Source organism: Pollicipes pollicipes, unplaced genomic scaffold (genome assembly GCF_011947565.3).
Source record: "Pollicipes pollicipes isolate AB1234 unplaced genomic scaffold, Ppol_2.1 Scaffold_7262;HRSCAF=8765_pilon_pilon_pilon, whole genome shotgun sequence".
Classification (NCBI taxonomy): Eukaryota; Metazoa; Arthropoda; class Thecostraca; order Pollicipedomorpha; family Pollicipedidae; genus Pollicipes; species Pollicipes pollicipes.
The window spans coordinates 21,521,580-21,547,850 of NW_023597055.1; the positions used below are offsets into that span (position 1 = coordinate 21,521,580).

A 26,271-nucleotide genomic window follows, 5' to 3' on the forward strand; every position below is an offset into this window, starting at 1 on the left:
TCGGGGCTATGGAGACAGCGCATTGAACAAATGAATTAAGCAGATTACCCGAGGCGTTAAATCATAGTCAATCCACGCATACCAGTTATGAACAGTTTGTCAGAAAATTATGGTCTTGAAGTCACGTTGCGCATCTCTTTGTGCCGATTCAGAATGTCACCTCGGACTTTTACCCTCCACCCATAAGAACTGAGAGCCGTATTTGCTATTTTTTGATGTCCGTCTTCCGTATTTTGTAGAATTTTCCATATTCCGTATTTGTCCGTATATGTCGTATTTGGCATATGATGGCGATGGCGGCCTGAACAAATAAGGCCAGCGTAACTAATGGCTAGCGTAAGTGACGTGTGTGCTCGGAAACAGTGACTTACGACGATTATGTCTGTGTCAACTTGAGGGCATTACCTCTCTTCATGACCTTGTAAGATTATTGTGAAGAAACCGTTTCCTGTAGTTCCAGTGCTTTGGTGGTTGCCCTTAGTTGCTCTGTGCCTGGATGAGCGCATTCGGCGCGGATTCTTTCTGGCAGATGGGCATAAAAGGTGTATTGGGAGCGATGTACAGATAAACGAGAGATAACTTTACATCGCAAATTTCGATTCACATTCCTTTAGAGTCAAAGGTATGTCCGCACGGGCATGAAGAGATACTGAGAGACAAAGGTGCGATGTTGCATCAGTAAGTTAGGTGAAGATGTCATCGAATTTGGGCCCGTGCTTCAATCACACAAAAGGAAAATGGTCAGTCAGTACTTTACCAATGTTTTTGAGAATGCAATGCAATTATTGTCTCGCCACACGCAGAGTGATGCACACGAAATGGAGCAACACTGTGAGCATCTGCCTGATAAATTGTATTGTCCCAAAAACTAATGGAAAGATATCGAAATCGCTCACGACAGCGACTTTCGTCACAATGTTCGGCAGTCATCATTTTCTGCAGAAAGCAGAGGAGAGTGGCAGCGGTGGCCAGTCATCACCGCCTACATTACGCTCTGAATATCATGGGACATGAAGGCAATTCACATGTTCCATGAATAGCCCCGAGCTTTGAATTTCAGCTGGACAGACTGTAAAAGGGCAGAGCCTCTCAAGACAGACTAAAAAGCTGTTCCCAAAACCAGCAGCAAAGTAAAGTAAAACAGCATAACGTTCAATCAAACGTTAAAAGCAACTGTAGCATTGCCTCTCCTGCTCCTGTTTTCCGCCGTAATGTTGGAAACGTGTGTATCTAGATGCGATACAAGATACAAGATACGATACCGTAGCTATCCTGCCCACGGCAAACTCTAGCCGCGAACATCCCATCGGCTGGATATAGCGTCACTGCCAGAATCATCATCGCAATGCCCATATTAGGTGCTGGACTGTGAGCGCAAAATAACCGCAGTTGCCGGTGGAATCATGAGCTGGATTGGCGATAACAGTAGCGAGATGTTTTCGTTGCCGTTTTCGTTCGTTGTCAGCATAGCGTAGCGTTGCTCTCATAAGCCCATGTGCACCAAAGTGATAATTTAAGCGATTTGAAGATTGTCTTCTGGCAAAGTAAGGATAGCATAACCAGGCTGTTGTTGCTTCTTCACTACGATCTGCCTTAGCAAAACTGCAACTTTGCGGTCTTATAGGAACACATCTCTGTCTCTGATCCATCGTTTCATATCGTTTCAGGCGGTTTTATTTTTGTATGGCAGGGGTCAGTCATTAGGGACGCATTTTCCCCTTCCCCAAAGAAATAAAAGGTCCATATTTCCACTTTGCAATCGAACGTTGCCTGATGTGACAAGTGTAAGAACAAGAAGGCATTTGGCGCGTGGGAAATACTGACCAGTACACACGATTAAGGTTCCTCACTCAGCCCCCAGCAAGTCTCACCGCAGCCCTTGACCCAAGGAGGACTGGACCGTCAATCTCAGCAGATCAGCGCCAACTCAGCGGGCCGCTGACTCGGAGTCAGCTAACACATGCTCGGCTCTAAGCAGAGCACTTGATCAGATGAGTGACTCGATCAAAAGCCGACTCCAGAGCAACAGTACACGGGTAGTACACGGGTCAGCTATTTTCTAGTCAACTCCAGCATGCCGTGAACACATGGCTGCGAGCCGTGCGTCACGTTGAGCCGCACGTCTCAACGGAGTCAGCGCCATAAAATTACCGAGGGTTGTAGGAAGAACCCAGTAGACACGCGACCACAGTTAAACTAAAAAGTTATAAATCAACGGTCGGGAACGGTGCCGCGCAACAAGAGCACGATTTCTAGACGTGGGTCAGCGCTCGGTCTTCATCAGCAGCCCACCACGTTTTTACGATAGTCGCAATCTTTGGCGATCGGATTGAAGACAAGATCCGCTGGGCATTCGAAGTGCTCAGCGTTCCAGTCAAAGCACTGGTAGAAGAAGTGGCAGTTGTCCGGATCGATGTACAGGCCGTACGCGGTCGGACAGAAGAAATCGTACTTCGGGGTTCCTGCGGACACGTTGGATCAAGATCAGTAGGAGCAGAGAAAAGAAGTTGGTTTTTGCTCTGACATTCTGAGGCAGAGAAGTGCACGGACCTCCTTCCCCTTTTCAATGTTGGAAACGAACGCTGCCAGTCTTAGCATAAAACCACATGTAATAACTTCATCTGTCATTCGTACATCACAATGACATATGTGTCAATGCATCACCAGCGATACTTCGACTCTAGCTGGAAACCAGTTTTTGGTTTCAGTTACCTTACATCACATGCATACCTGTACGAGTACGGGAGTCATCGGGATCGCACACTCCACATGGAAATGATCAACGCTTGAAAAAGTGACTGCGCAACCTGAGTTCAAGCGCTCTGGAAAGGCATCTGCTGACTCAAATGCGTCAGGAGCAGGTCGATGTGTAATTTTGTGTCAATTCACATACACATAAAAATACACCTATCTCGTGCAGTCATTGCTTTCCGCCCCACAAAGCGAAGGGCAGGCACGTGAAACCGCCAGCCGCACCGACGAAATTTCAGACCCCGCGAGAGAGAGGATGGAGGTATTGTCATCCATAATGAACCTGATCAAAGTTTTGATTTTAGTGTCCAGTTTACCGTTGAATTATTACCGAACAACGGATTGAAGCCCCCGAAAGTGTTAATTTTACTCGCGGACAGTCATTAGCTGTGTTTTGGCTCCTTGCGAGTGCCCGGCTCCGAACCCATTACACCACTGTTGCCCGTCCGACATTCGCGTAGCAGAGCTGGCGCCCTCCCCTAGTTAGCCAGGCACGTGGCAGAGCTGGTCCCCCTAGTTAGCCATCCACGTGGCGGAGCCGGTGCCCTCCCCCCCCCCTCCCCCACCCCATTTAGCCATCTACGTGGCAGAGCTGCCCCCCCCCCCCACCCCACTAAGCCAACGTGGCCGGGTTGGTCCCCGCCTACCACACCCACGAAACGCGGCGCTGCCAAAAACCCCACGTGGCACTTGAAACACACCAGTGAGCATTCCTGATGCTCAAGTCATGTCTATCAATGCCACCTGATTTAACGAGCATGCGTGATCGTGCGTGAAAAGCGTGCATGTACGATCAAGTCGACTTACCGGTAGGTTTGGGCGGCATAGGTGAAGTGGGGGCGGGCGGCGGGGCTGGCGCGACAGTGGTGTTACCGCCGCAAGGGTTGTCTCCGTCGACACCTCTGAGGATGATGCGGTCCAGACCGATGTCGCTCGACATGACCGGCCCGTCGCCAGCCATGTAGCCGTAGACGGCGACCTGTTCGCGGGGTTCAGGTCAGCCTCCAACGCGCGCCCGCAGACACGGAACAATGCTGTGCACGCTCGGCATCCGGAGCTTGAGGTAGTTATGAGTTTCCTCTCGCTTTCATGTTCGTGTGCGCTCCCATCTACGCTTCTATTCTCTTTTTAACTCTCCATTCCCCTGGCCCTCCGGCTCTCTCGGACTTTTCTCACCTGGAATGTGTTTCCCCTGCTCAGGTCCAGGCCAGCCTCTATACTCGCCCAATGACTCTGGTACACATTGGCGTAGGAGGAGATGTTGAGGAAAGCCTCCTTATCCTCGATCCCCTCCACACGTCTGCGAAGACCGCAGGAAGGGCTTGCGTGCATGCGGTACGACATGCGGTACGGCATGGTGACAAACTAAAGGGACTCACTGAAAGTCCCCGAGGCTGCACCTCTCAAACGCTCAACCACCCCCAGTCAGGGTCACCATGGCCACTGCAACGAATGGTCCAAACACCTCCCTCTCTCTCTCTCTCTCTCGCTCTCTCTCTCTCTCTCCTCTCTCTCTCTCTCTCTCTCTCTCTCTCTCTCTCTCTCTCTCTCTCTCTCTCTCTCTCTCTCCCCCCCCCCCTCTCTCTCTCCCTCTCTCTCTTTCTCCCTCTCTCTCTCTCCCTCTCTCTCTGCGGTGTCCCACCGCACCCCACCCCACAAGTGAAATACGATCACCTGAAGACGCTGTTCGGCATTCATTTACGCTCTTTCTCAGTTGAGGCCCCACCTGAACAGCATGAAGCTGACTGGCGTGTTCGGCTGGGAGCGGTTGAACCAGAGCCAGTAATCCAGCTCGATGGTGGCCCCCGCCTTGAAGCGCATTGGCGGAGACACCAGCATAGACCAAACCACGAGGCCGTGGGCGTGCGGCTTCAGCAACAGAATGCCGTCCTGCATGGCACGGCACAGGGCGTGAGAAGGGCGCGCCGTCGCAGGGCCCAGGTCGTCAGGCGAGGACATGGACACGCGGTCAGTGCAGCCGGGCAAGCACGTTACGATAGGGTACACGTCAGGTGAAATATGACGGTGGCGTGCATGTCCGAACTGAAAGTCCGTCGTGGATTAATACGGCCTCTACAATGATGCCTGGAAGCATAGACTTTGCCGGGCAATTAAATACTAAGCACCCACCTGCAGGACATGCCTAGCACGTTTGTTTCGGAAATAACAACCTTGATCCATACCTGCTGAAACATCGTTTCGTTGGGTTCAATTTGATGTTTGCTTCACTTGGTTTCGAAACATCCCCCTTCTAACGCACGCTCGGCTGGCTGGTTGGATACTCTTTGCTTGGGTGGCGGGTCAAGTTGACCGTCCCCTGAGGTATCAGAAACTAAGATGGCTAGAGCACCAAATTTAAATTTACAGGATGTGTTGGCCTGTGCCTGAACTGACTTAGGTTAAAGTTTGAGGTTCGTAGGTCATGACCTTCAGATTAAACAAGGTCAAAAAGGTCAATCTCCATGTTGGTCTCCAAAGTGACCCCAAAACCTGGATACCTGCTCTAAGCAAAGGGCCACATGCTCATTTAGGTCAGAGACCTACTTTGACCGTCTGAAGGTCATGGTGACAAAAAGCATACAAGACCGCTTTGAGCTTTACAGTTGGATTAGCGACACAGATTACGCTAGGCCGTATGTTCCTGAAAACACAATGTTGATCTGGGTCATTTTAGGTCAGTGATTTATTCTGACCGTTGAGAAGTCTATGGAACAGGTATGATGCGGTCCCTGTCATCAATAAATTATAAATGAACACCAGAAACTACTCCGTACAGCAAGCCCTAGATCTGGTCTAGCCTTCATAACTGAACTTAGGTCAATAAACTTTGTTCATTCAGTTGTTGTCCTGCCTAAGAAAGTATTTCAGAGAGGTATGGCTTCGTCCAACTCCCCGTTGTTGCATCAGATTGAATGATTCACTAGAAATTGACTTCGCAGAATCCATGGTCTGACTTTTAATATTTCTGCCTTTTTCTCTGCTGACAACCTCCGTAGTATCGCCGTCCTTCGTGGAGTATCGTGGAATATTCTGTATCGCTCTTCTACTCGCTTTTGTAACGACTGGAACTCTTCAGACAAATCTTCCACAGTTTCTTCACAATGATCATGTCTTTCTCCATGCTGCTCATAAGTTCTGCTTTTGGTTCTCCGGCTGCCTAGGCTCCTTCGTCATTGCCTTTTTAAATACACAGATTGCTCATCTTGTCTTGGCCATGGCGTCCGTGTTGACTGAAGATTGAAAACTTCCGTCGATATTCCTTGCTCTCGTGTGCCATTTTGCTAAGCCGCATCCATTTTTTTCCGCGGTTTCCATCATCGCCGTGTGTCTCATGGGCCTTGCTTTTCCTCTGCCCGAACACACAGGCCACGTCCACGGTGTCACTAAGGCCCAGTTATCTGTCTAGACTGTGACTCGTAAATAGGTGATTTTATGTCACTACGTCACGTCACTGAAGCACGTAGGGACGCTATTGGACATCCAAAGCATGTGACTAGCACGGCACACGCGTCACAATGATTTTGGGCCAGGCGGTTCTGGCCATATAGCTTGGCTCGTTCCCAATTATCTGTAAAGCACCAGGATATCTTCGCCTGTGGGACCCCAAGGATGTGTGAAGCCTCGCTCTGCCCTGGGGAGCGTCTCCTGCGTTGAAGGTGCGTCACCGCTAATAACGTCGTGCCCGACATGCGCATGCGCAGATCAGCAGCGAAGTGACCAGTGGCAGCGCCCGCCTAAGGGTCAGGCGCCGTTAAAAAGCAGGACAGACGTGCCAAGCAGTGCAGCACGCTAAGCTTCGCCGTGAGGTCTTGCTGAGGAAAATAAATTTCCTGATCATGTGGTGGGCGCAGGACTCACGCAACAGCTGCTGATCAACGTGTACACCGTGCATGCTGATCTCAGAACACCATACAACCAAACTGTTGGGGTGCCGGTAGTGTAGTGGTTAACGCGTCTGCGTTAACCGCTGCGCGTCTGGGAAACCAGAGGTACGGGGTTCGATTCCCCGCGGTGCCCGCCCTCCCTGCCAGGGTGAGAGGCAGGCGACGCCATATAGCCTCAGCAGCTGAGCGCGTCGTAAAGCCCCAATGACACACAACCAAACTGTTCGCACTAAATGTCATGAGAAAACGGAACAAAGAGAGATGGAACTCCTATCATTATCTAACATAGAGAGAAGAGAACCTTCGAGCTCACCTCTCCGGTAGAAGGCCGCGGTACCTCATGGCCCTGTTTGTTCTCGCTGGCGTACCCGGTGTGTTCCCATTTGCCACCTTGCGATGATGGCTGCGTCCAGAACGACCCCGGCCCGTTCTCGAAGTTCTCACACCATTCACCGGCTAGAGATGGCGCTAGTGCTGCAAGCAGCACCGCGGCCACCAACCAGGCAGATGTTGAGCTGGAGGATGCAGGGAATAGGGATTACGTGAATACATATAAACTATGAATGATATACGACGCGAATATATGAATAATTCAATACGCCGCGAGACTCGGAGCAGAGGATGTCTGTGTGTTCCACAGTGTTTTTCAATCTTCAATGGGAAGCCCTACACACAGTCGGGGCCCGTCGGGCTGCTCTGCTTTGGAACATGTCATAAAGTGTGATAAGAATACTCTTAAGCCCAAGTTGTAAGGTCCGTGAACTTTTAAACCAGGTAGTTTTAGGCCATTTTTTTTTACCTCTGTGCTGGCCTCGCTGTGCACTGGCTTTTTAAAACCTGGCTATGTCGCGAACAGCTTACGGTTGAACGGACGGTCCCGAAATACAAAGCAAATAAAATTACAAAGCAAAATTGGCCCCCTATGTTCGGAATCCTTTGGACAAATTTACTGCCTGCACATAAGTCCGGCACAATTCGCTGCATGAAATATCGTGTAAAGGAGTGCTTATCTGGTAACGCAAAGGTACACTGTTGGATCAGGAAAAAACGATTGATACGGCTGATGAATATTTCCCACTGTCTGTTGTTACGTTCACATTTTCCAAGTGAGTCATTGTATTCAAGTCACACAAACTATTTAAAAATGAAGTGTCTTTTGAACAGCTCGTGATACTCTAGCAGCCGCAAATGCTTTTGTGTAACCATGGAACCTCCGCCAAACGAAAATTCATGCATTCGCGCCATTGATCTTTTAGCATGGTGTTGACAAAAGTCAAGTGTTAAGGTTGACGTTAGTCCAGGTACCGTCAGCTGAAGGTTAGATTACCGCATTTTACGTGCTTTTTTTCTTATATTTTTCCGGTCCGCATGACACATGACAAGCATTCGTTTCGAAATGTGTCGGGAACCCTGATTGATTTATCGCATACAGCCATACCGAACCGTTTCAGGATAATGCTAAGTTGACCTAACGCGACTCCTGATGGTGACCTGGTGGGACTTTACACCGTGTGACTGACCGTGACTGGAAACAGTCACAGCAGTCTACGAACTGTAAAACGTTCCAAAACAAGGAAAGCTGGAAACTGCGCTTGACCGCATGAAGGGTCAAAAGTAATCTCACAAACCTGCACTAATGACGTCATAATTAAGTGGTCTGGCGCGACAATGAAATCGGTTTTCCTTCAAATTGTGACGTATTAATTATCTACCTGGTGTGGAAATTTAGTGGACTTACCTCACGCAGTTCGGAAGTTATCATCAAAATTCGGCTGCTTTTATGTTTAAATTCAAGGCAACCGCGCGGAAGTATCCCCTTCAATACGGAACTTGCCACCGTACCTGCATTGACCAAATGCTGCATACGAGCGCGCTTCGATATCTAGTTCGCGACAAATCTCGAGCAAGTTCAATTAAATAAAACGTACATAAGCTCTCCCCCAATATAATATAGTAATCTTTATGATCTGTCATGACAGAGTACATTCACAACGCGGCATTGCAAAACTGATCTTCGTAAATAAACACAAACAGATAACCTCAATCAGAACCACAGCTGCGGAAGGAGTCCCGTGAAATGTGCTGCGGGGACATTGCTCCAAAACGCACAGGCTTATTTCAAATATACAGTTTGCTCCGCCCCGAATCTTCCAGTAGGGATGGGGAGCAGCGACGCGCATTACGAAACGCGAATCCCCACTCAGAGCTCTCTGGTCATGACCGGGGCAGACTAGACCTCACCAGCTCGTCATGGTCCGTGTCGGCTGTGCCTCCGGCGGTGCCAGCAATGCGCGCGGCGCGCCGCGTCCCGTCTTCTCCTGACCGCCAGACGGCCGACTCCCAGCAGCCGTGACCTCATGGCACGTCCGCTATCAGCGCCAGGCTTTACCGCTCCGCCCAGTGTCAGGGCACTCGGACATGAGACCCTGACTCGGACCCGGACAAGCCCGATAGTCTTATCGCCGCCGCAGGGGCACGCATGGGACAACCGGCACGTGCGGCCCGTCCGCTGCGTCCGTCGGCACTTGTTGAGTTGTTATGCCAGGACATCTTGTTAATGCCAGGTGTTGGACTGCCTTCCATTCGCGGTTAGCGGTCTTACATATGTTGTGCAATCAAAAGACTGATAGTCGACAGCGGCGGCGATTACTGCTAATGAGATGGGAACCAGGGACAATGAAAGTGATGATAGCATAGGTGGTCGTGCAAACTGATGAATGATGTGGTGACGCTGATACTGATCCTTAAACAACGAGACCAAAAAGCCACCCTTGTTGAAGTCATCGTGTGATCTCATACACCTTTATCAACCCTCATTTTTCCACTTGACAGCCGGACTTCACATGCTACGATTAGCTGATCTGATAGATGACGTCCGCAGCAATAAACACTGCTCCACGGAGATCAAGAGATTGAACTGGGTGACATTGGACTAAACGTTCTATCACGATGACCGCATCGAACAGCACCAAATGTTGAGTGCCAAGTTAAAAACCGAGTCGGGTGACGTTTATCCTTGCCGTGCCACTTACACCATGGACATACAGCGGCATTAATCTTGCTCAAATTCGATGAGTGAACAAACCAAATCATATGGAACTCAGCCATAAACGGACGACCGGATTCAATTCACCAACAAGCTTTACCACTTGTCTTACCCTCCATACAGGAAACTTCCAAATGTGAGTAGTTCGAATGCGTCATTTGATGTTGTGGCAATAGGGTTACGGCAAGCATATCTGGAATGCAAACCTTGGCTGCCTTGCTTGGCAGAATTTGGATGGTGATTGTTTTATGGATACGGTATGGCATGATGGGGACCGCCGGTTCAAAATGTCCGCAGCAAGCGCTGTTCTGATTGTCTATGTGCTAATAAAAAGCACTGTCGAATTAAATTTGTTCATCGTACATTTGTTATGTACTTTGCGTTGCATCGTACATTTACAATGTACCACTCAAATTCGCAGTGCTGATAGAACCTGGACGCATGGACACGTACACAATGTGTACATGATGTCATACTTCCTGCCCATCCAATATCATTGGAGTACTGCACTCTTTTCTTCTTAACGTGGGACTACAGGCATCTGCCCTGCCCCGCCCTGTCTGTCTCTGCAACTTAAGGAAGGTATCTGAAAAGTGCTGGGCATGCTGCTGCGCTCCCATTCAAACAAAATGCCTACCTGGTTGTCATTTGCGAGAAAAAAAATTGGGGCCAACAGATAATAGATCTGGGTTGGCGTCTGCTATTAACGCGAGTATTGTTCATAATTGCTATCTTCCGTTAACTAGCGAAGCAAATAATAAGAGTTAATGGTGACCGGCGTAAGTGAAGAATTCGTACTCTGTAGATGCTCGACTATGATTGTTCCAGTGGCGTCCTACTGTCCAACAAAGTCACACTGGTTCTTAGCCCACTGCATCAACAGATGGAAAACTACTGACCCCCAGCAAACTGACTACTGTTTTGAGCATCTCGATGGTAAGGTTCAATGCACGTTTAAGAAAAATGCGTTATGCATCATGATATAGATCTATTTTAGCACACTTAACAGTGATCACTCGTGCCGCGTAGAAAAATCCGTGTGGAGGGAAACGGATCGTGGGTCTGCTGGGATGGCTGTATTTAAAGTACGCATCAGGTTAATCAGTGTGCCAGTTTTTCGTTCGACGTGTTTCGTGTCACAATTATACTTTGCCTTGCCTCTTGGTTGAACAGAGTGTCCCGTGTATGGACTCCTGGGCTGAAGTAGCCATTTTGGAGATCATTCAGTGCAGTTCACAGCCCTGCCATTTTAAAAACCTAAAACTCTCTGGTTTTATTAAAATCACGTATTGCCACCTAACGCGTGACAACGCATCTGTGTTGGGAAATAAATCGAACGCGCTTGACTGACCCCTGAAACTTGTCGACGGGGTCAAAAGGCATCACTGTGACCTCAGTCCCTCACCAAAGGGGAGGGCACGGCCGAGGGCACGGGTGAAGGACACGTCTGAGGTGTCACTGGAGGACAGGGCACACGGCGTCAGTAGATTAGGTTCAGCAAAGGAGCAATGAGACTACAATATGCGGCCGTATTGGTGCCGCCGCTGTGATTTACGATCGAACAGCCCGAACGTCATTTGCCCCGTTAGTCATGTGTACTAGTATATTTTCTGATATGCATTCCGTTAAATTTTAGAACGCTGAATATCGGCATAATAACTTATGCTAAAGGGGCACGATAATTCGCACATCATCTAATGTTCAGTTCGTAACGAATTGTTCTAATCTATTCGCTTTTGCTTTCAGAAGGTTGACACGGGCTGCTCGCCTTGTTCCTAGCTTACATCTCCACCGAGGCCTCCAGCAGCGTTCTCAAGGATCTCGTCCAGTACGAGGTTGGTCACTATGTCCCAGTGTGTTTCGCCATCCGGCAAGACAGCAGCAGCCACTTTGGCTAACGCAAGTTGTTCCGGAACATCATGCTGCTCCGCGAGATTTCGCAGCACACACAGTCCTCGGTGCAGCCAGTCCTCCTACACAACGGGCACTGGGCCCGTCCGGAACAACTGCTGCCGGCCATGTTGGCGAACAAGAACCGTGTGGTCCGCGAACAGGCTCTTCGGACCATCGGGCCGCGTGTTAGCAGCAAACTTAGGGTCTTCTTCGACTCACGCCAAACTGGTCTACTGACACGGACCAAACACACGGCCTCCACTGCAAGACATCGGTGATAGAGAGCTGCGGGACAAAGTGCAGGCTCCGCTGGCCATCCCGCCCTATCCGGTTCACACCCAGGCGGTGGAGAGGGCCGTGCGCACCGAGGACCACGTCACCGAGACGTGTTCGGTGGAGGTGGGAGAAGAGGCGTGTATGGCTTCAACACGGCCAGCCTAAGGCAACGCCAGATTCTCACCAGCGCCAGCTCTAAGAAATATCGGCACTGGAGATGAGCTGGTAATTGTTAAATGATCACATCCTGAAAAGGGTCGGATTCCCGTTTCGACGTAAATTCATTAAACAATCGCTTGAATCTATCTTTATGTCGCAATTGGTCAACATGCAAGCTGAAAATGCATGAACGATTACGAGATGCGTTGAGTCTTTTTTCAGCCATTCCGTGATTTTTGTGTTTTCATAACTCCCCTTTTAAACGCGTCTGCCGCGGGTGATCGTAACAGCAGGCCACGGCAAGGCGGCCGCCGCCGTCGCCGCCGCCGCGCCATTCCGCCCACCCGCTGTCCGGATGCAGGACAGTCACCGAAAGACGGTAGACTGGAGAGCGGGCTTCTTAACCAGCACTCGGCAATCCGACAGGCAGCACATACCGCGTCTCTGCCTCCTGCTTCTGCAGCACGGCGGCAGGAAAGTTGGAGACGCGCAGCCCACAGAATGGGGACGGCAGCGCCGCGTATCAGCCAGCCTGGCAGCGGCTAGCGCAGCAGTGCCCGGGCACGCGCCGTATAGCAGGGCGGGACCAGCGCCGCACGGCCGAGGACGTCTGCTGCTGGAGCTGGAGGTTCGGCAATATGTAGAGCCCAGCTGCGAAGGTACTGCTGCCGTGAGATATCCGCCAACAAGCGTTTCGGGTTTCCTGTCTCTGAGCAGCTGCTGTTCAGGCCGGTGCATCGAATACGCAGGCTCGGCCAGCAGCAATATGTGCGTAGGGCCACCCCAACCCCCCCCCCCCCACACACACACCCGTGATGCAGACTGCAGACCTTGCTATTCGTATTAGCTTATACACCAGGTACAATATTCTGAGTCGCATGCTGCACATGGTTTTGTTTCCAGCGCGTGAGTTGTTTTAGAGAAGTGAAAGCTTGAAGCAGCACTAACCAACGTACTCGTATAATGTGTTTATACTCAATAACAAAGTTTCTGCTACTTGACAATTAATCGGGCAATGCTTGATCCGCATATTTTACCTTAGACCGGGACATCTTCGTACGACGGCTTAAGAAGCGCTCGGTAACATCGTTTTAATACGCGAAATTATGTCGCATCGTTTGCTGCCCACGGCTTGGTGTCACATACAGCGGTTGGCGCCACCTAGCGTGCGGTGACAGGAACTCCGAGCGTTGGTTTACAGCGATATTTGAATCGTCTCGCGCATCATGAATTTAAGTTTTGGGAAAAATATTACTATGCCGTATACTTTTGGGCTGCGGTGCCAAGGAATTTCTTTCACTCGGTTTTGTTGCTAATGGTACACTATTGAGCGAGCTTATTATTCGCCTGGATTTTCATTCGCTTGTTTTAGCAACTTAACTACCGAGTATAAGATAGGACGACATGCGCTGAATGAACGCTATTATATGAATTTTACGGGTTCTTCGACGTGTAGTTAAACATGACGGTATTATGTTTTTCCACGTGTCTTGTTCTGCCGAAAATGCTTTGCTTTACCGCATGTTTTGTTTTTCTCATCCTATGTTTTACCGAACGATATAGAATGATGGACGATTGTAGCGCACTGGCTCCCTTGAGTGGCTTCAACAAGCAGAGCGGTATTTTGTTTTTCCACGTTTGTTCATGGATATTCTCCTCCCTGTGATGTTCATTATAAATTAGAGGATGGCGAACTTCCGTAGTAAAATGAAGCTAACTAACTTTACAACGTTGTGCGATAAACAGAGGAGCATAATAACTCACATTTGCACCTCATCACCGATTTGGAGGGCTGAGTATTTCACCATGAGAGGTTATCTCAGGACAGATGCAAGAAACCTTTAAGCGTGTTGTCGTGGAGATGAATACTATACCATAAAGACGAATCAAGATAAGCATTCCTATACGCACAGGATCAGCACCCGTTACGGCTTCTGTGCTGAAAACGGCAACACGCCGTGCCCAAGATTAAAGTGTGCTGCATTCAAAACTAAGCCGGGCCAGAAATTGTCCTGTCTGTTCGTTGTAAATAATGATGAGCCGGCTGCTCATGACGCATTCACGTCATCGAGGTAGTGTAGTACTTAATTCCTTGAGAATTTTCGCATAGAAATTGTGGGCTTGATACCATTTCAACATGACATGACATGACATAATATGGCGTGACACATACGCCAGTGGGCAGTTAAACCATGCCAGTGGCACTGGTAAATTGCAAACTAGGCTTTAATGAATCGGGCATAATTATCTTGCCGCTAACCCACGTGACAACTTGGATTGGAATGCAAAATAGTGATCACGAAAGTCGAAAGTGATGGTTAAATGGGGAGCACATTGATCAACAACGTCACAATTATTGAACTTTAATGTAAAGGTATAATGACCATTCCGGTTTTTAGAGGATCTGATTTCGAAAGAAATACGCATTTTCTACATGTCGCCAAAGACATAATTTTGCGCACTTGTAGTAAGCCAGCGGGAGCGTGAGGCCAAAGACTACTTATGTGTGCAGGGCTGCCATGCCCATGATGCTTGCCGACATCGGTAATCTTGCGGATAAGGGAGGTCGGACTTTGGACCATTAAACCAAAAGTGATCACGTCCACAGGCCGATCGATCTCATTCAGATGGGATGGGACGCCAGCCAGAGAAGCTTCCATTATTCAGACACGGTGCTCATAAGGTGCAACTTGTAGTCATCACAGGTTTCTCGTACGGACGCTTGCGAAAGCTGCTGTACTTGGTCAAGACGGCATAAAATCCCAGCCAGTAAATCTCTTTCGGGTTGGCATTGGAAAGGCGGGATCTCCGTAGGGGCAGGACCCATTCTGAGCGATACTAAGGATGCCACTCTGCGTCACGGGTTAGCAATATATCAGCTGTGCGCTGCTGTCAAGCTCTGTGCCGGGTGAAGCTGGAATCAACGTTCCGGTGGCTCTCATAAAACAGGAACGGTGCCCACTAGACTTTGTCGAAGGTGCGACTCGGCGCAGTTTTCACATGTTTCTTGTAAAGACGTCTGCGAAACATGAGTTCGGCGAAGACAGCGTAAGATTCCACCCAAGAATTTCCTGTGTGCAGGGCAGGCCCGCCTTAGGGGCAAGGACGCTGCCTGGACGATACTATGGACGAGAGCCCCTTGTATTGGCGGGAAAGGACGCTTCTTGATATGCTTTCACCTCCCCCCTCCCCCCCCCCATACCCGAATAAACCCGAGCGCCTTGCGCGAAGGGCCTGAGATGTCGGTATGAGGTGGAATGAATACTGCAAACGTGTGTTCCTAAACACTAAATTTGAAGCATCACGCAGCAGTGCTCCACCCCGACCATGTGTGACACTGGAGGGGAGTGGTAGGGTAAAATTTTCGGGCCAAAGTTGATTAGCGATGCGACGAATAAATGCAGCGTATTATGTTAGGGGGACGAATGCATGAAATTGCATGCAAGTCGGTGAACTATAGGGACCATTGGATACAACGGCGTCTAAGGAGGTATGGGCAACGTTTAATTTCATTTAAAGTCAGCTTATGTTGAGCCCGAAGACAGATTGGGGGAGTAGACGGGATGCTCGGCAGGGCGTTCGTTACTCAAGTCGTGTCAAGCTGGTGTAGCAGGGGAAAAAAGAGCTCCTGCCAATATTACTGTGTTCCTAGTCCCAACATCGCCATCCATCCCGAGCATCGAAGCACCTGTGTGTCTCATAAGCATTTGCATCTAGTGCGGAAGCAGTACGGGGTGCAGCAAATTACTGAGTGTAATTCTATTTGCAAGACGGCCAGGTTGCCTGAACACATGACGTTCCTAGCATCAAGTAAAAAGGTCATGAGCATAACGAAGCAAGTTAGTATCCTTGTAAGAAAATCTACTTTTACCTTCAAGCATTCTTATCTTAAGCCCTTTACCGCCGTCGTCCGCTGTCAGGTGGCATGTGACTGCATGAGCCGTGAGGCGCCTTTGTTCAAGCTCAGACACGTGCACTGGCTGCATTCCAATCATTCCATCGGAGCCTGAAGTATGCCTGGCTTTCGAAATGCTGTCCGATACTCCCTTTAAAAAGTCACCCCCAGCGACTCACCACCTGCCAGTTGCATCAACTAGCTCTGGGATCTCAAGGTAATGCCTACTTTTTGATTGATTTAGGCAACCTTCGGACGACGTCTCGTGACGTCGTGACGTATGACGTCGACGTCATACTCGCTTCTCATCGGTTAACATCACGCTGTTTCTGGACCCTACGACCATGAATCAGTTCCGACCCGCAATGTATATAAACTGTACTATTGGTGCCCATGGGAGGCTCATGCTCTCTCCCGGCTCGAAGACGCAAGATCGCTGTCGGTTGTGTGTGTGGGCGTTGTCGTGTGAGTGCTAGTGAGTGTAAGTAACCAAACAATAAAAGCCTTGCTTGACAAGATCTCTCTTTGGTACTCGCTAGAAGAATTGGCACGAGCGTGATCTCCACTAGCATAAACTATCACGCAAGCAGTCAGAAATCTGCTACAGTCCTAAAACTCTCTTTAGTGGTTTTCCATTGCACCAGAGCTCGTACGAAGGGATTCTAGAAAAGTTACAAAGGTTGCAAAATGTTGCAAGAGGAGTTCACTGCCAAAAAAATCACGATAGCACCCTAAAACCGCATTAAGTATTCTCGATAGGCATAAAAGATCCTGAGGGCGAATTTCCCACATTATTGCCAAAGTTTGCAGACTGTCGCGAGAGCATTTTATGGATAAACGAATCGAGACGGCGCCATAAGGTGGTAACCTTCGATTATTTGGCAAGGCACAACAGCCTAAAGCAGAATTCTGGAAAATGTTGCAAAAAGTTGCAAAAGGATGCAAGGGTAGTTAACGGCCAACCGTCGCGTCATAGAGATCCCAGATATACACCATTCTGCTCGCAAGACCCAGAAGCCCGCTAAAAAATGCCACGACGGAAACGTTTCCCACTGCCACGCTACAGTACACATGTATTTAAAAACGTATTGAATAGCATGCATGTTGTTTATGTTGACATTGAATGTATGTAGACATTGATTTGTGGCTGGTGATGGTGTGGGTCCTCCTGGAAAGTTATGCTTGCGCTGGAACCTCCCGAAATTGGCATGTGTGGATATTCCCGAAACATGAATTTCGAAGGGATCTTTGTAATTCTTGAGATATTGTTTGCAATAACCTTGCTGCTCGTGACTAAGTGTCGGCGTGCAAGCAACCATACAAACATGCTCTGTGAGGACGTTCCTGCAGAGCACGTGATTTGCGTTCATAATTGACAGCCTACGAGGTTACAGACTTGGTAGATCGAAACAGCACCAAAGAAGCATCTATGTATACGAATGCTGTGTGAAATAACGTGACCTGCACCTATACACTGAACACGATATCCAGCTTTGGAAACAAACGTACAGTCCCAGCGAATTAACTTGTAGTGAGAAAGCGACGCAGCCGCAGGTACTAAGGCGTTGTTCTTCCGCTTGTTTCCAGAAATCGCAACACGATTAGAGGTGCTTGCAGTACTGAGCATAACATGCTGTCAGAAGTGCATAACTCCCCCGCTCATCCGGTCGTCATCGTATCGCTGCATGATATGGCGAAGCCTCAATCGGCACTCCAGACCGCCTGCACGCTTCACAGGTCACGTGCCTCGTCACGGTGCGTCACATGGTCGCGTCGAGCTCGAAGGTCCGGTCCCCCTCGACCGTCGCACGCCTCTTGCGCCACCTCAACACGGGTCATGTTCGAGAGGGTAGCAAAGTCTGGGTCTGCCACCAATGCGCCAATGTGACGTCACGTGAACCCAGTCCTCCGATTGGCGGACGATATTCCGCGGCGGTTTACAATGGGTTCGCCCGCTCTGTCTTTTCGCGTTGGTCACGTCACAACTGCGTCGCTTTCGAGTTCTGTTAGGGAGCTTGTGTCCGAGCGCACAGCGTCGTCTCCCATTGGTCCGTTCTGCTCTCCCCGGGAAAGTGGTGCCCTCCGGCGGTGACCTCTTCAGGCGTGCGACGCGGCTGCCTGCGAGGCGACCCCCGGAGGCTGCCGTCATGCCAGGATGTCCAGCATAGTGATGTCACCGAGGCTGAACTTGTTGAGCTCCTCCTGGATCAGGGAGTGCACCTTCTCCTGCGGGTAGGCATGGGGTAAACGTGGGGCTGTCTGAACATTACCGGGGGACAAGTGGGGATCCGGCATCAAGCTTGAGAAAGCTACTCCGCACAAGTCTCCACCAAGCAAGCTTCAAAAACGGGAAAGCTTGGTTTCCTCATCGTGGGAAGCGACCACATCGTACTTTTGACGCTTGAGGTCAGATAACTATTCGGGGGACAGAACGGGTTTAAGTCGAACATTTTTGAAACATTACAACGCTAACTTATGCTAAACGCTTGGAAACATTCCAAGTGGGGATTACATGGCTTTACAACAGTATGGGAAGGTTCGTCGATTGTGACAGTGGAAGACATCGGGTGCCTTGGCTGAACGTTGCAGCAGGGCTCAATAGTTGTTATGTAGATACCGTCTCATTTCTGGAGAAAGACAAACAAATGGTGTGTGCTAGTATGATAAAAGTGATGGAAAGAACACTTCACATTACGCGATGTGTGCATATATATATATATATATATATATATATATATATATATATATATATATATATATATATATATATATATATATATACATATATATATATGCATATATATATATATATATATATATATCACGAAAAACAGTCCCGACAAACCCGGCAAGCTTAAATGCATCGATATAGAGAGTCAATTCCAATGAAATCTCGAGAGTTGCAAACTCCGCTCCATCCCATTCATTGGTGTAAACATAACGATATCCTCACGCCGCGTGATATTTACGCGATGCGGCACGTATAGAGCACATAGGACATGAACATGACAATACATTAACAATAAAACAACTGACGGACAACTGGCAAGTTCTTCGGACGTGCAATGATAGAGGAGGCCTCCAAATTTGGAACACCACATATATAATGAGTGCTATCCAGTCGGAAAAAAATATTGAACAGCTCTTGAGCATTTCACGGTGTGCGCTAGGTACTGTGCATGCGATTGTGGCTTTGTCTTAGAAGTGTTTTCATTACGGATGCATTTTATACGTATCCAAATGACGGTAGGAATTGTGTCTTCTCCGCACTAAAAGATGTCCTTAAAAGGAGTGCTCAACACCTATGCGGGCTTTTTAAAACTGAAAGAGCCATCTTGAAGACCTTTCGGTGCATTTTACAATCCTGCCTTTCTTAAGACCTAATCTTCTCTAGTTTCTGAGCTACGGGCCCGCGAAAATGGGGAAATGTATATCGGAGAGGGCATTTCAAAGTCACCTAGGCACTCATGGCATAATCATAACGTCATTTAACTCCTGGCATTCCATTAACGTCACTTAACTCCTGACATTGCATAAGTCATGCGGCGATCAATGCCAAGAAAAACATAGCTGTTGAGGCTTTCATATCTGGCGTTTCTGGGGCGATTTTCAGATATAACGACCGTCAATTAGCTCTCAACCAACGTTGTGTAACGTAGGATGATGTTATAAAACCACGACGGTTTGAGGAGCATATTTGCTAAACAGAGAACTGTGCTATCTAGAGCAGCCTTTTCCACCTAAAAAGTATTGCAATATTTAGATGTGAGCTGGCTTCATCATGTTGACACTTATATCAATATCTTCAAACGTGAAACATTTCCTTTAACAAGCGTCGGGGTGGCCGGTTGGATACTCATTGCTCGGGTGTGGGTCAATTTCACCCCCTGAGATCCCTGGAAATAAGAGGGTTAGAGAAACCAAGTTCATAAGGTGTGTTGTTCTGCGCGCAAGCTGGGGTCAAAGTTTGGTGTTCCTAGGTCATGACCTTCAGGCCAAATAAGGTCAAACGAGGCCAAACTCCTCACTGGTCTCCAAAGTGCCCCCAGAACCTAAAAAATGTTCTAAGCAAAAGGCCACATGCTCATTTAAGATCAGATACCATGTTTGACCTTTTAAAGGCCAGGGTGATGAAAATCATACAAGAATGCGTTGAATTTTGCAATGAAATAAGCGACAAAGATTACGCTACGTATTCTGTAGCTAAAAGCAAAATGTCGACCTGGGCCATTCTAGATACGTGACCTATACCGACCTTTAAGGAGTTCCTAGAATACGTATAATGATGGTTCCTGTTATCAATTAACTCAAAATGAGCACCTGTAACTTCCCCATACAGCAACCCTAAAGCAAAAAACAGGCTGCTTTTGACCTTGGTCTGACCGTCATACCTGACCCTACTTCAATGTAATTTGTTCATTCAACTGTTATGTTGCCTAAGAATGACACTTTAGAGATGTATGACCTCATCTAACACTCAGTTATTGCATCAGATAGAACGATTCCTTAGAAATTGACTTCGCTAAATCCATGGGCTGACTTTTACCTGCCGTAGGTCAGCGACCTTTCAAGGTACATCTAAATTTTGTGAACCAAACGATCCAATTTTCAATTATCTACAGCTGCGTAAATTTGGCGCTGCTGCACGGCGCTGATCGGAGACCATTCCGAGAAAACCTCCGGGGGGTCAATTTGACCCCACACTGGAGCGCGTGTTAGGATAGCAATGCGCAACTTGCATCCTTGAAAAATCAAAGCTTCTTACTTGTGCCATTTATATTTCTCCGACGATGGGAATGGGTCTCAAAAGGTTGGAATGCACAGGTGTCAAAAAATATTTGAATTACTTTGTTCGAACCACCTTTCATCGCAACGATGCCATTAAGTCAAAAGTCCGGAACCTCGAACAATGCATCAATAAGTCTGCCAATGCGGAATCTACGGTGGTTTTTATTCAGACATGAGTAAAAGAAAATATTGTTTTTTTCCGGTCATGCTGACATAGTTACTATATATATATATATATATATATATATATATATATATATATATATATATATATATATATAATATATAATATATATATATATATATATATCTATATATAGATTAATTATATATATTTAATCTGTTATATTAATATATATATATATTATAATTATATATATATATATATATACAAACTTCCGTGCGGATCTCGCAGTTAGCGCCAAGGATGATTTTCGTTATAATGGACATCATTTGGCTCGCAAGCAATATCATGCAGACTGCGTAAGCTTCAATAATACATTTTCGTGCAACACAATCCAAGAAATTGGACATTCATACCAGTTGTCGCAGAAATATGGTTTCTGTCGAATCGTCATTGTAAAGAATAGCGTCATAACCAAATAGGTGACTGCATGTGAACGCTTTAAACTCACGAATCAATACGCGAGAACACCCTTTGCAAGGAAATGTTCCTTATTTGAGGCATTGAAACAAACATCAGATGTACGAAAATGAGCTCACTTACAAGCATTGGTGTACTTTAGAGTGGGAAAGACAGCTCTAGACAACACACTTTCTCTATCTAGTACGTACAGTCCCAAATACGTCTTTGTTTCATTACGTCGTGTAACGTTCATGGGGCGTTGCTACGCTGGTAAGCTTACCATGCAAAATTTTCCCCCATACACTCACTTGTTGAGCTTCAGTCTCCCCAGGGGTGGCCGTGGCGGTGATGGAGGTGTTAAATGAAGCAAACATTGTTATATGCTCAGGTTTTGGCCTTTTCCTTATGGTGTTCTTGCACGTGTATCCGTGAGTTTAAGAACTTGCATTTGCATACTCGGTTATGGCGTTATTTTTAAGTTAATCGATTACGAGTCTTATTCCCGTAATAACTAGTGACCATGTACACTTCTTATGTTATGCAACACACAACGTGATTCGGCACTGAAACTTAAACAGCTTGCCCAAGATTGCCGAAAGCCAATTAACGTTCACCATACCTGAAGAATGGGCTAACGAACGCCATACCTGAACGGCTCGGCGACTATATTCATCATGAAATTGAGCGTCGCATGGTCTATTGGGTGGCAGGATTTGAATGATGTTTATATGGCGTCATGCATACCTAATTGGCATTCAAATTGTCCGCACGAAATAGCCTGCACATCTTCGTGGGCGTGCAGCTCAGAGACTAGAAGGTTTAGGATTTTAAGAAGGGCAGTGGTGCGAACTGCGCCGGGTGATCTTAACAATCGCTGCCCCAGTTCAAAACTCCACACAAATTTGGAACACTCCCCTTAACGAAACTGCTAGCATGGCGTATGGAACGATAGCAATGCTCCAGAGGAGCTGCTCCTTAAGTGCCAAACGGCGCGATCTTGGCTAACGGCTGAACGACCTGCTCACCACCGGCGATTCCAGGGCCAGGGTCGCATCCATACGCATGGGTTTGATGGGCTCCAAAGTATAATGCGGCTGGGGCCCCATCTGTTCTAACGTACACTGCGTGCAGAAACAAGACGCCATTAGAACAGAGCGTGTTGCAGGCTGACTCTGACGTGCTTCAGTCAGAGCTAGGTCACTTCAGTGAGAGTCACCACGGACCCGCCGGCTCCGTGGTGATCGCGCCCACACACTGGCCACGTGCTCGGTCCCGCCCCCTGCGCGCACACCTGCAGGAAGTCCTGCACGTGCATACGGAAGGTGTGCAGGAGTGTCCTCTGGAGCCGGTTGATGACCCAGCTGAGCGGACCCAGGCCGGTCAGGTTGGCTCGCAGGCCCCGTAACTGGTGGATGACGAAGTCTGAAACCCAGGCCGCCTTCGATGTGTGACATCGCGTGCGTTGACGCACGGCCGAGCTCATATTGGAGGGGGGGGGGGGGGGTATTGCAAATATCGCACCTAAAAACAGAAATTGGGCACGAATATAACCTGGAGGGAGAACATCTCACCCCTTCCCTGCGTCTTGGGCAGCACGGCACATCCTCCCTTGCCTTCCATCCCTAAGTCCAGCAAAGTGAGGATGGGCGATGTCCACGCTGGGTTGAGGAATCGCCTGATGGCGTTCACCACTGTCCCAACATGCGGTTCTGCGCCGAACGCTGACTAACCGCGTCATCAATTCTGTGCCAAACGCTGACTAACCGCGTCATCAATTCTGCACCGAACGTTGACTAACCGCGTCATCAATTCTGCGCCGAACGCTGACTAACCGCGTCATCAATTCTGCGCCCAACGCTGACTAACCACGTCACCACATCGCCTGCTGCGCAGGGAACTGACCTAAATCAGTTAGGAATTTTTCAAACCTAGACAATGGTCATGAAATTGAGCCACCGGTCCGAACTATCGAGACGCAGCAGTAGCCCCCCCCCCCCCCCCCCACATACACACACACTCTGACATGTTTCTCTGACGTCACTCACCCTGTAAGACGGGCGACTTGGTGAGGTCGGCGCTCTGGTGAACACGGATGAAGGTCTCGATCTCACCGATACACACGCTGACGTCTCCCCTGTTTCTGGTGAACAGCATCTGCCGCAGCCAAAGATACATCGCATAGAAGCAGTAGCATGGGGGAAGGGAAAGAACATATTAGTGAGTGCTAAAGTTTAACCCTGTGGTGATGTGTGTTTATGAACGACTTCGAAATGGGTGCCATCCATTCTTGAGACATTTCCCTCCGCTGTCTCTGCCGCGTTGCCACGCAATGGCACAGATGGACGTAACCAGTGGGGTCCAGGCAGAGGCATCAGTTTCTAAAATCAGTCGGAGATTGTGCCGATAAGGTTGACCTAACCTACACCCATTCCCGATTTCCCAGATTTCCCAGGGCATAGCGGGCGGCTTGGGGGTGAGCTCGAGTGGCTGTTTGTAAACAGGCAGCTTAAGCCTGCCGAAACCGCACCACGAGTACATTTGACTTGGCCTAGTGTGTAAACATGAAGATATAGAAATAGATAACTCTTATCATATATATATATATATATATATATATATATATATATATATATATATACATGCAGTTTCTCCTTGGTATGCCTACGTTTCGAAAACTACTGACGACTGCACTAACGCGCATGTGTGCGGATTCCTGGAGATAGCTGAATTTGGTTTGTAAGGGACGCACACAGGGTTTTTGTAGGGGGAGGGAAGGCAAGCTTACGTCAGGAAAAGCGTCAGAAAACCTCATGGAGGCCATACATATAGCAGCAGAAACAATGCCTCATAAGTTTTGCATTTTTCTTAGTTTCTCTTAATTTCTCGTTTTCATGACCAAGTGGGTCCTGTGAAACAAGGCGAGCCAGCGAGGTGATTCCTTCCAAAGAGTGGAATTGTGATATGAATGCTTGAACCCAGCAGTCTACGCCAATTTCGGGGCACTGCAAAACGGATCATGAAAGCTTGATATGAGAATGTTTTTACAAGAACAAATGGAATTATCAACAAGGTATTTGTGGTTCATCACGCTTATGTCGGAAAAATGGACACCCTTCATAGTTTTCTGATAACGTTGCCTCCATTGCTGGAGATCCGACCTTTTTGTGGCACGGATCCGGATCCGCGTGCCATCCTCCTGCGTATGCTTTTGCCTAAATATATGTATATACAGAGAGAGAAAGAGAGAGAGAGAGAGAGAGAGAGAGAGAGAGAGAGAGAGAGAGAGAGAGAGTCTTTCTCTCCTCTCTCTCTCTCTCTCTCCTTCTCTCTCTCTCTCTCTCTCTCTCTCTCTCTCTCTCTCTCTCTCTCTCTGTATTTACATATATTTAGGCAAAAGCATACGCAGGAGGATGGCACGCGGATCCGGATCCGCGTATATCCGTATATATATATATATATATATATATATATATATATATATATATATATATATATATATATATATATTTGGCGAAACACACCGCCAAGCCTGCCCCAATGACCCCCTAAAAAACCTGCCGCAGACTACAGATGTGGCGCAGTTACACAAATTGCATGTATGAAAACACTATGAATGTCGTGTTGGGCAGCAAATACATCACTTAATTTATTATTTGAAGGTCGCCTGTCCACTTGCAAGTACAATGCCCTACATCAATGTGGCAAACCGAGAATTTTGTCGTGGCTCCTCGCAAACTGAAAGTCGATCACTTCCGGCGAACTCCGAGTCCTTTTGTTTATGCAGCTTCCAATTTTTTACACACACAGTTACCAGTTACAGTTACAGTTACACACACAGCAGCATGAAGAGTCGCATGATGATTTACACCACAAAACGATCATATTTGTTTTTGTTGATTCAGAAACGAAAATGGTTGTGCAAGAACCAACTAATGAGGCTGATGAGCAATATGAGCTCGGATTTGCTCCATCGAGTCCAGTTGCTCTGAAACTGGGGATTTCAGTTTAGCGATGATGGCACGAAGGGTGCCTAACCGCTCGTTTGTGGGGCGTCGGTCCGTCTAGACATTTTTCCATTTCTGGTTATCTTCTGCGGTAAATTTCTTGTGATTGTGGCAGTGAATATCAGTGAAATATTTCACATCCATATTATATCTTAAACCACACACAGAAGTTATGGACACCCTTTGCGCAACTCCCGCATGTGCCCCCAACCCCTGTACCTTCTCCCACCACATTCCAGGCAATAGTCCGCCATCTGACTGGTGTTCATCTTGCTACGGTATCTCTCTTCCATCACTGCAATGACTTGGCGGAAACACTCTCCCTGCTCGTCGCTGGCGTCACTCAGGTTCGATGAAACAGGATCGAGACGCGAATGCATAGAGTAGATTTTGAGGAACATGCAACAAGTAGGTTGGTGGAAGGCGTAAAGCAACTCTTGGATCTTGTCCACATAGCCATCACTATGATAATTACACAGGAAACCCCAACATGTGTTCATAAACGGGGCCTGCGCCCTCAGCTCGTCGGGTTTGAGAGATCCATCAAATTGAAGATTTTTCATGACTTGCCTGATGTGAAGGTCAACAAAGAACCTCTCCGTTAATTTGGTGCCGCTAATTTTAGTAAAAGTTTTCTTTAGGTGGGCGAAGACTGCGCCATCCTTGTCCATAGCCATGACAAAGTTGTCATCAGGCCCAGCTTCATATGCAGGGGCGGCAATGGAGCCATGGTTGGATTAAAGGGAGTGCTACACACCTGTATTGCACATTGTATGACGCTTTGAACTGAAAAGACCATTTTGAAGATCATTCGGTGCAGTTCACAGCCCTGCCCTTCTTAAAATCTACAACGCTCTAGGTTCTGAGCTACACGCCCATGAACATGTTCAGACCGTTTTGTGACGACTGTTTCAAGGCCATTCAGGCATGCATGATCCAATAGCCATACCATTCAAATTTTGTCATCCCACAGATCATAAGACTTTCAA

At 48.0% G+C, this 26,271-nt stretch overlaps 2 protein-coding genes across 3 annotated transcripts in view; both read right to left on the reverse strand.

Annotated features, from left to right (window-relative positions):
• Nucleotides 1–1,364: 1,364 nt before the first annotated feature.
• LOC119113937 (uncharacterized) lies at nt 1,365–8,964 on the reverse strand. Its single transcript, XM_037238172.1, has 6 exons — nt 8,877–8,964; nt 6,949–7,150; nt 4,478–4,641; nt 3,928–4,051; nt 3,559–3,730; nt 1,365–2,462 (listed from the first exon to the last, which is right to left on the reverse strand). The coding sequence occupies exons 1-6, from the start codon at nt 8,885–8,887 to the stop codon at nt 2,281–2,283; spliced, it is 855 nt and encodes a 284-aa protein (XP_037094067.1). The 5' UTR covers nt 8,888–8,964; the 3' UTR covers nt 1,365–2,280.
• An 8,357-nt stretch (nt 8,965–17,321) lies between these two features.
• LOC119113812 (uncharacterized) overlaps nt 17,322–26,271 on the reverse strand; it is a 33,827-nt gene continuing 24,877 nt past the window's right edge. The window contains exons 3-5 of one of the 2 annotated variants that reach the window (XM_037238044.1): nt 23,324–23,432; nt 22,570–22,700; nt 17,322–18,130 (exon numbers count right to left, since the gene is read on the reverse strand). In XM_037238044.1, the coding sequence (XP_037093939.1) occupies nt 18,050–18,130; nt 22,570–22,700; nt 23,324–23,432 (321 nt within the window). In that variant the 3' untranslated portion in view covers nt 17,322–18,049. The remainder of the gene's footprint in view (nt 18,131–22,569; nt 22,701–23,323; nt 23,433–26,271) is intronic. The other variant, XM_037238045.1, reaches the window with a different exon arrangement.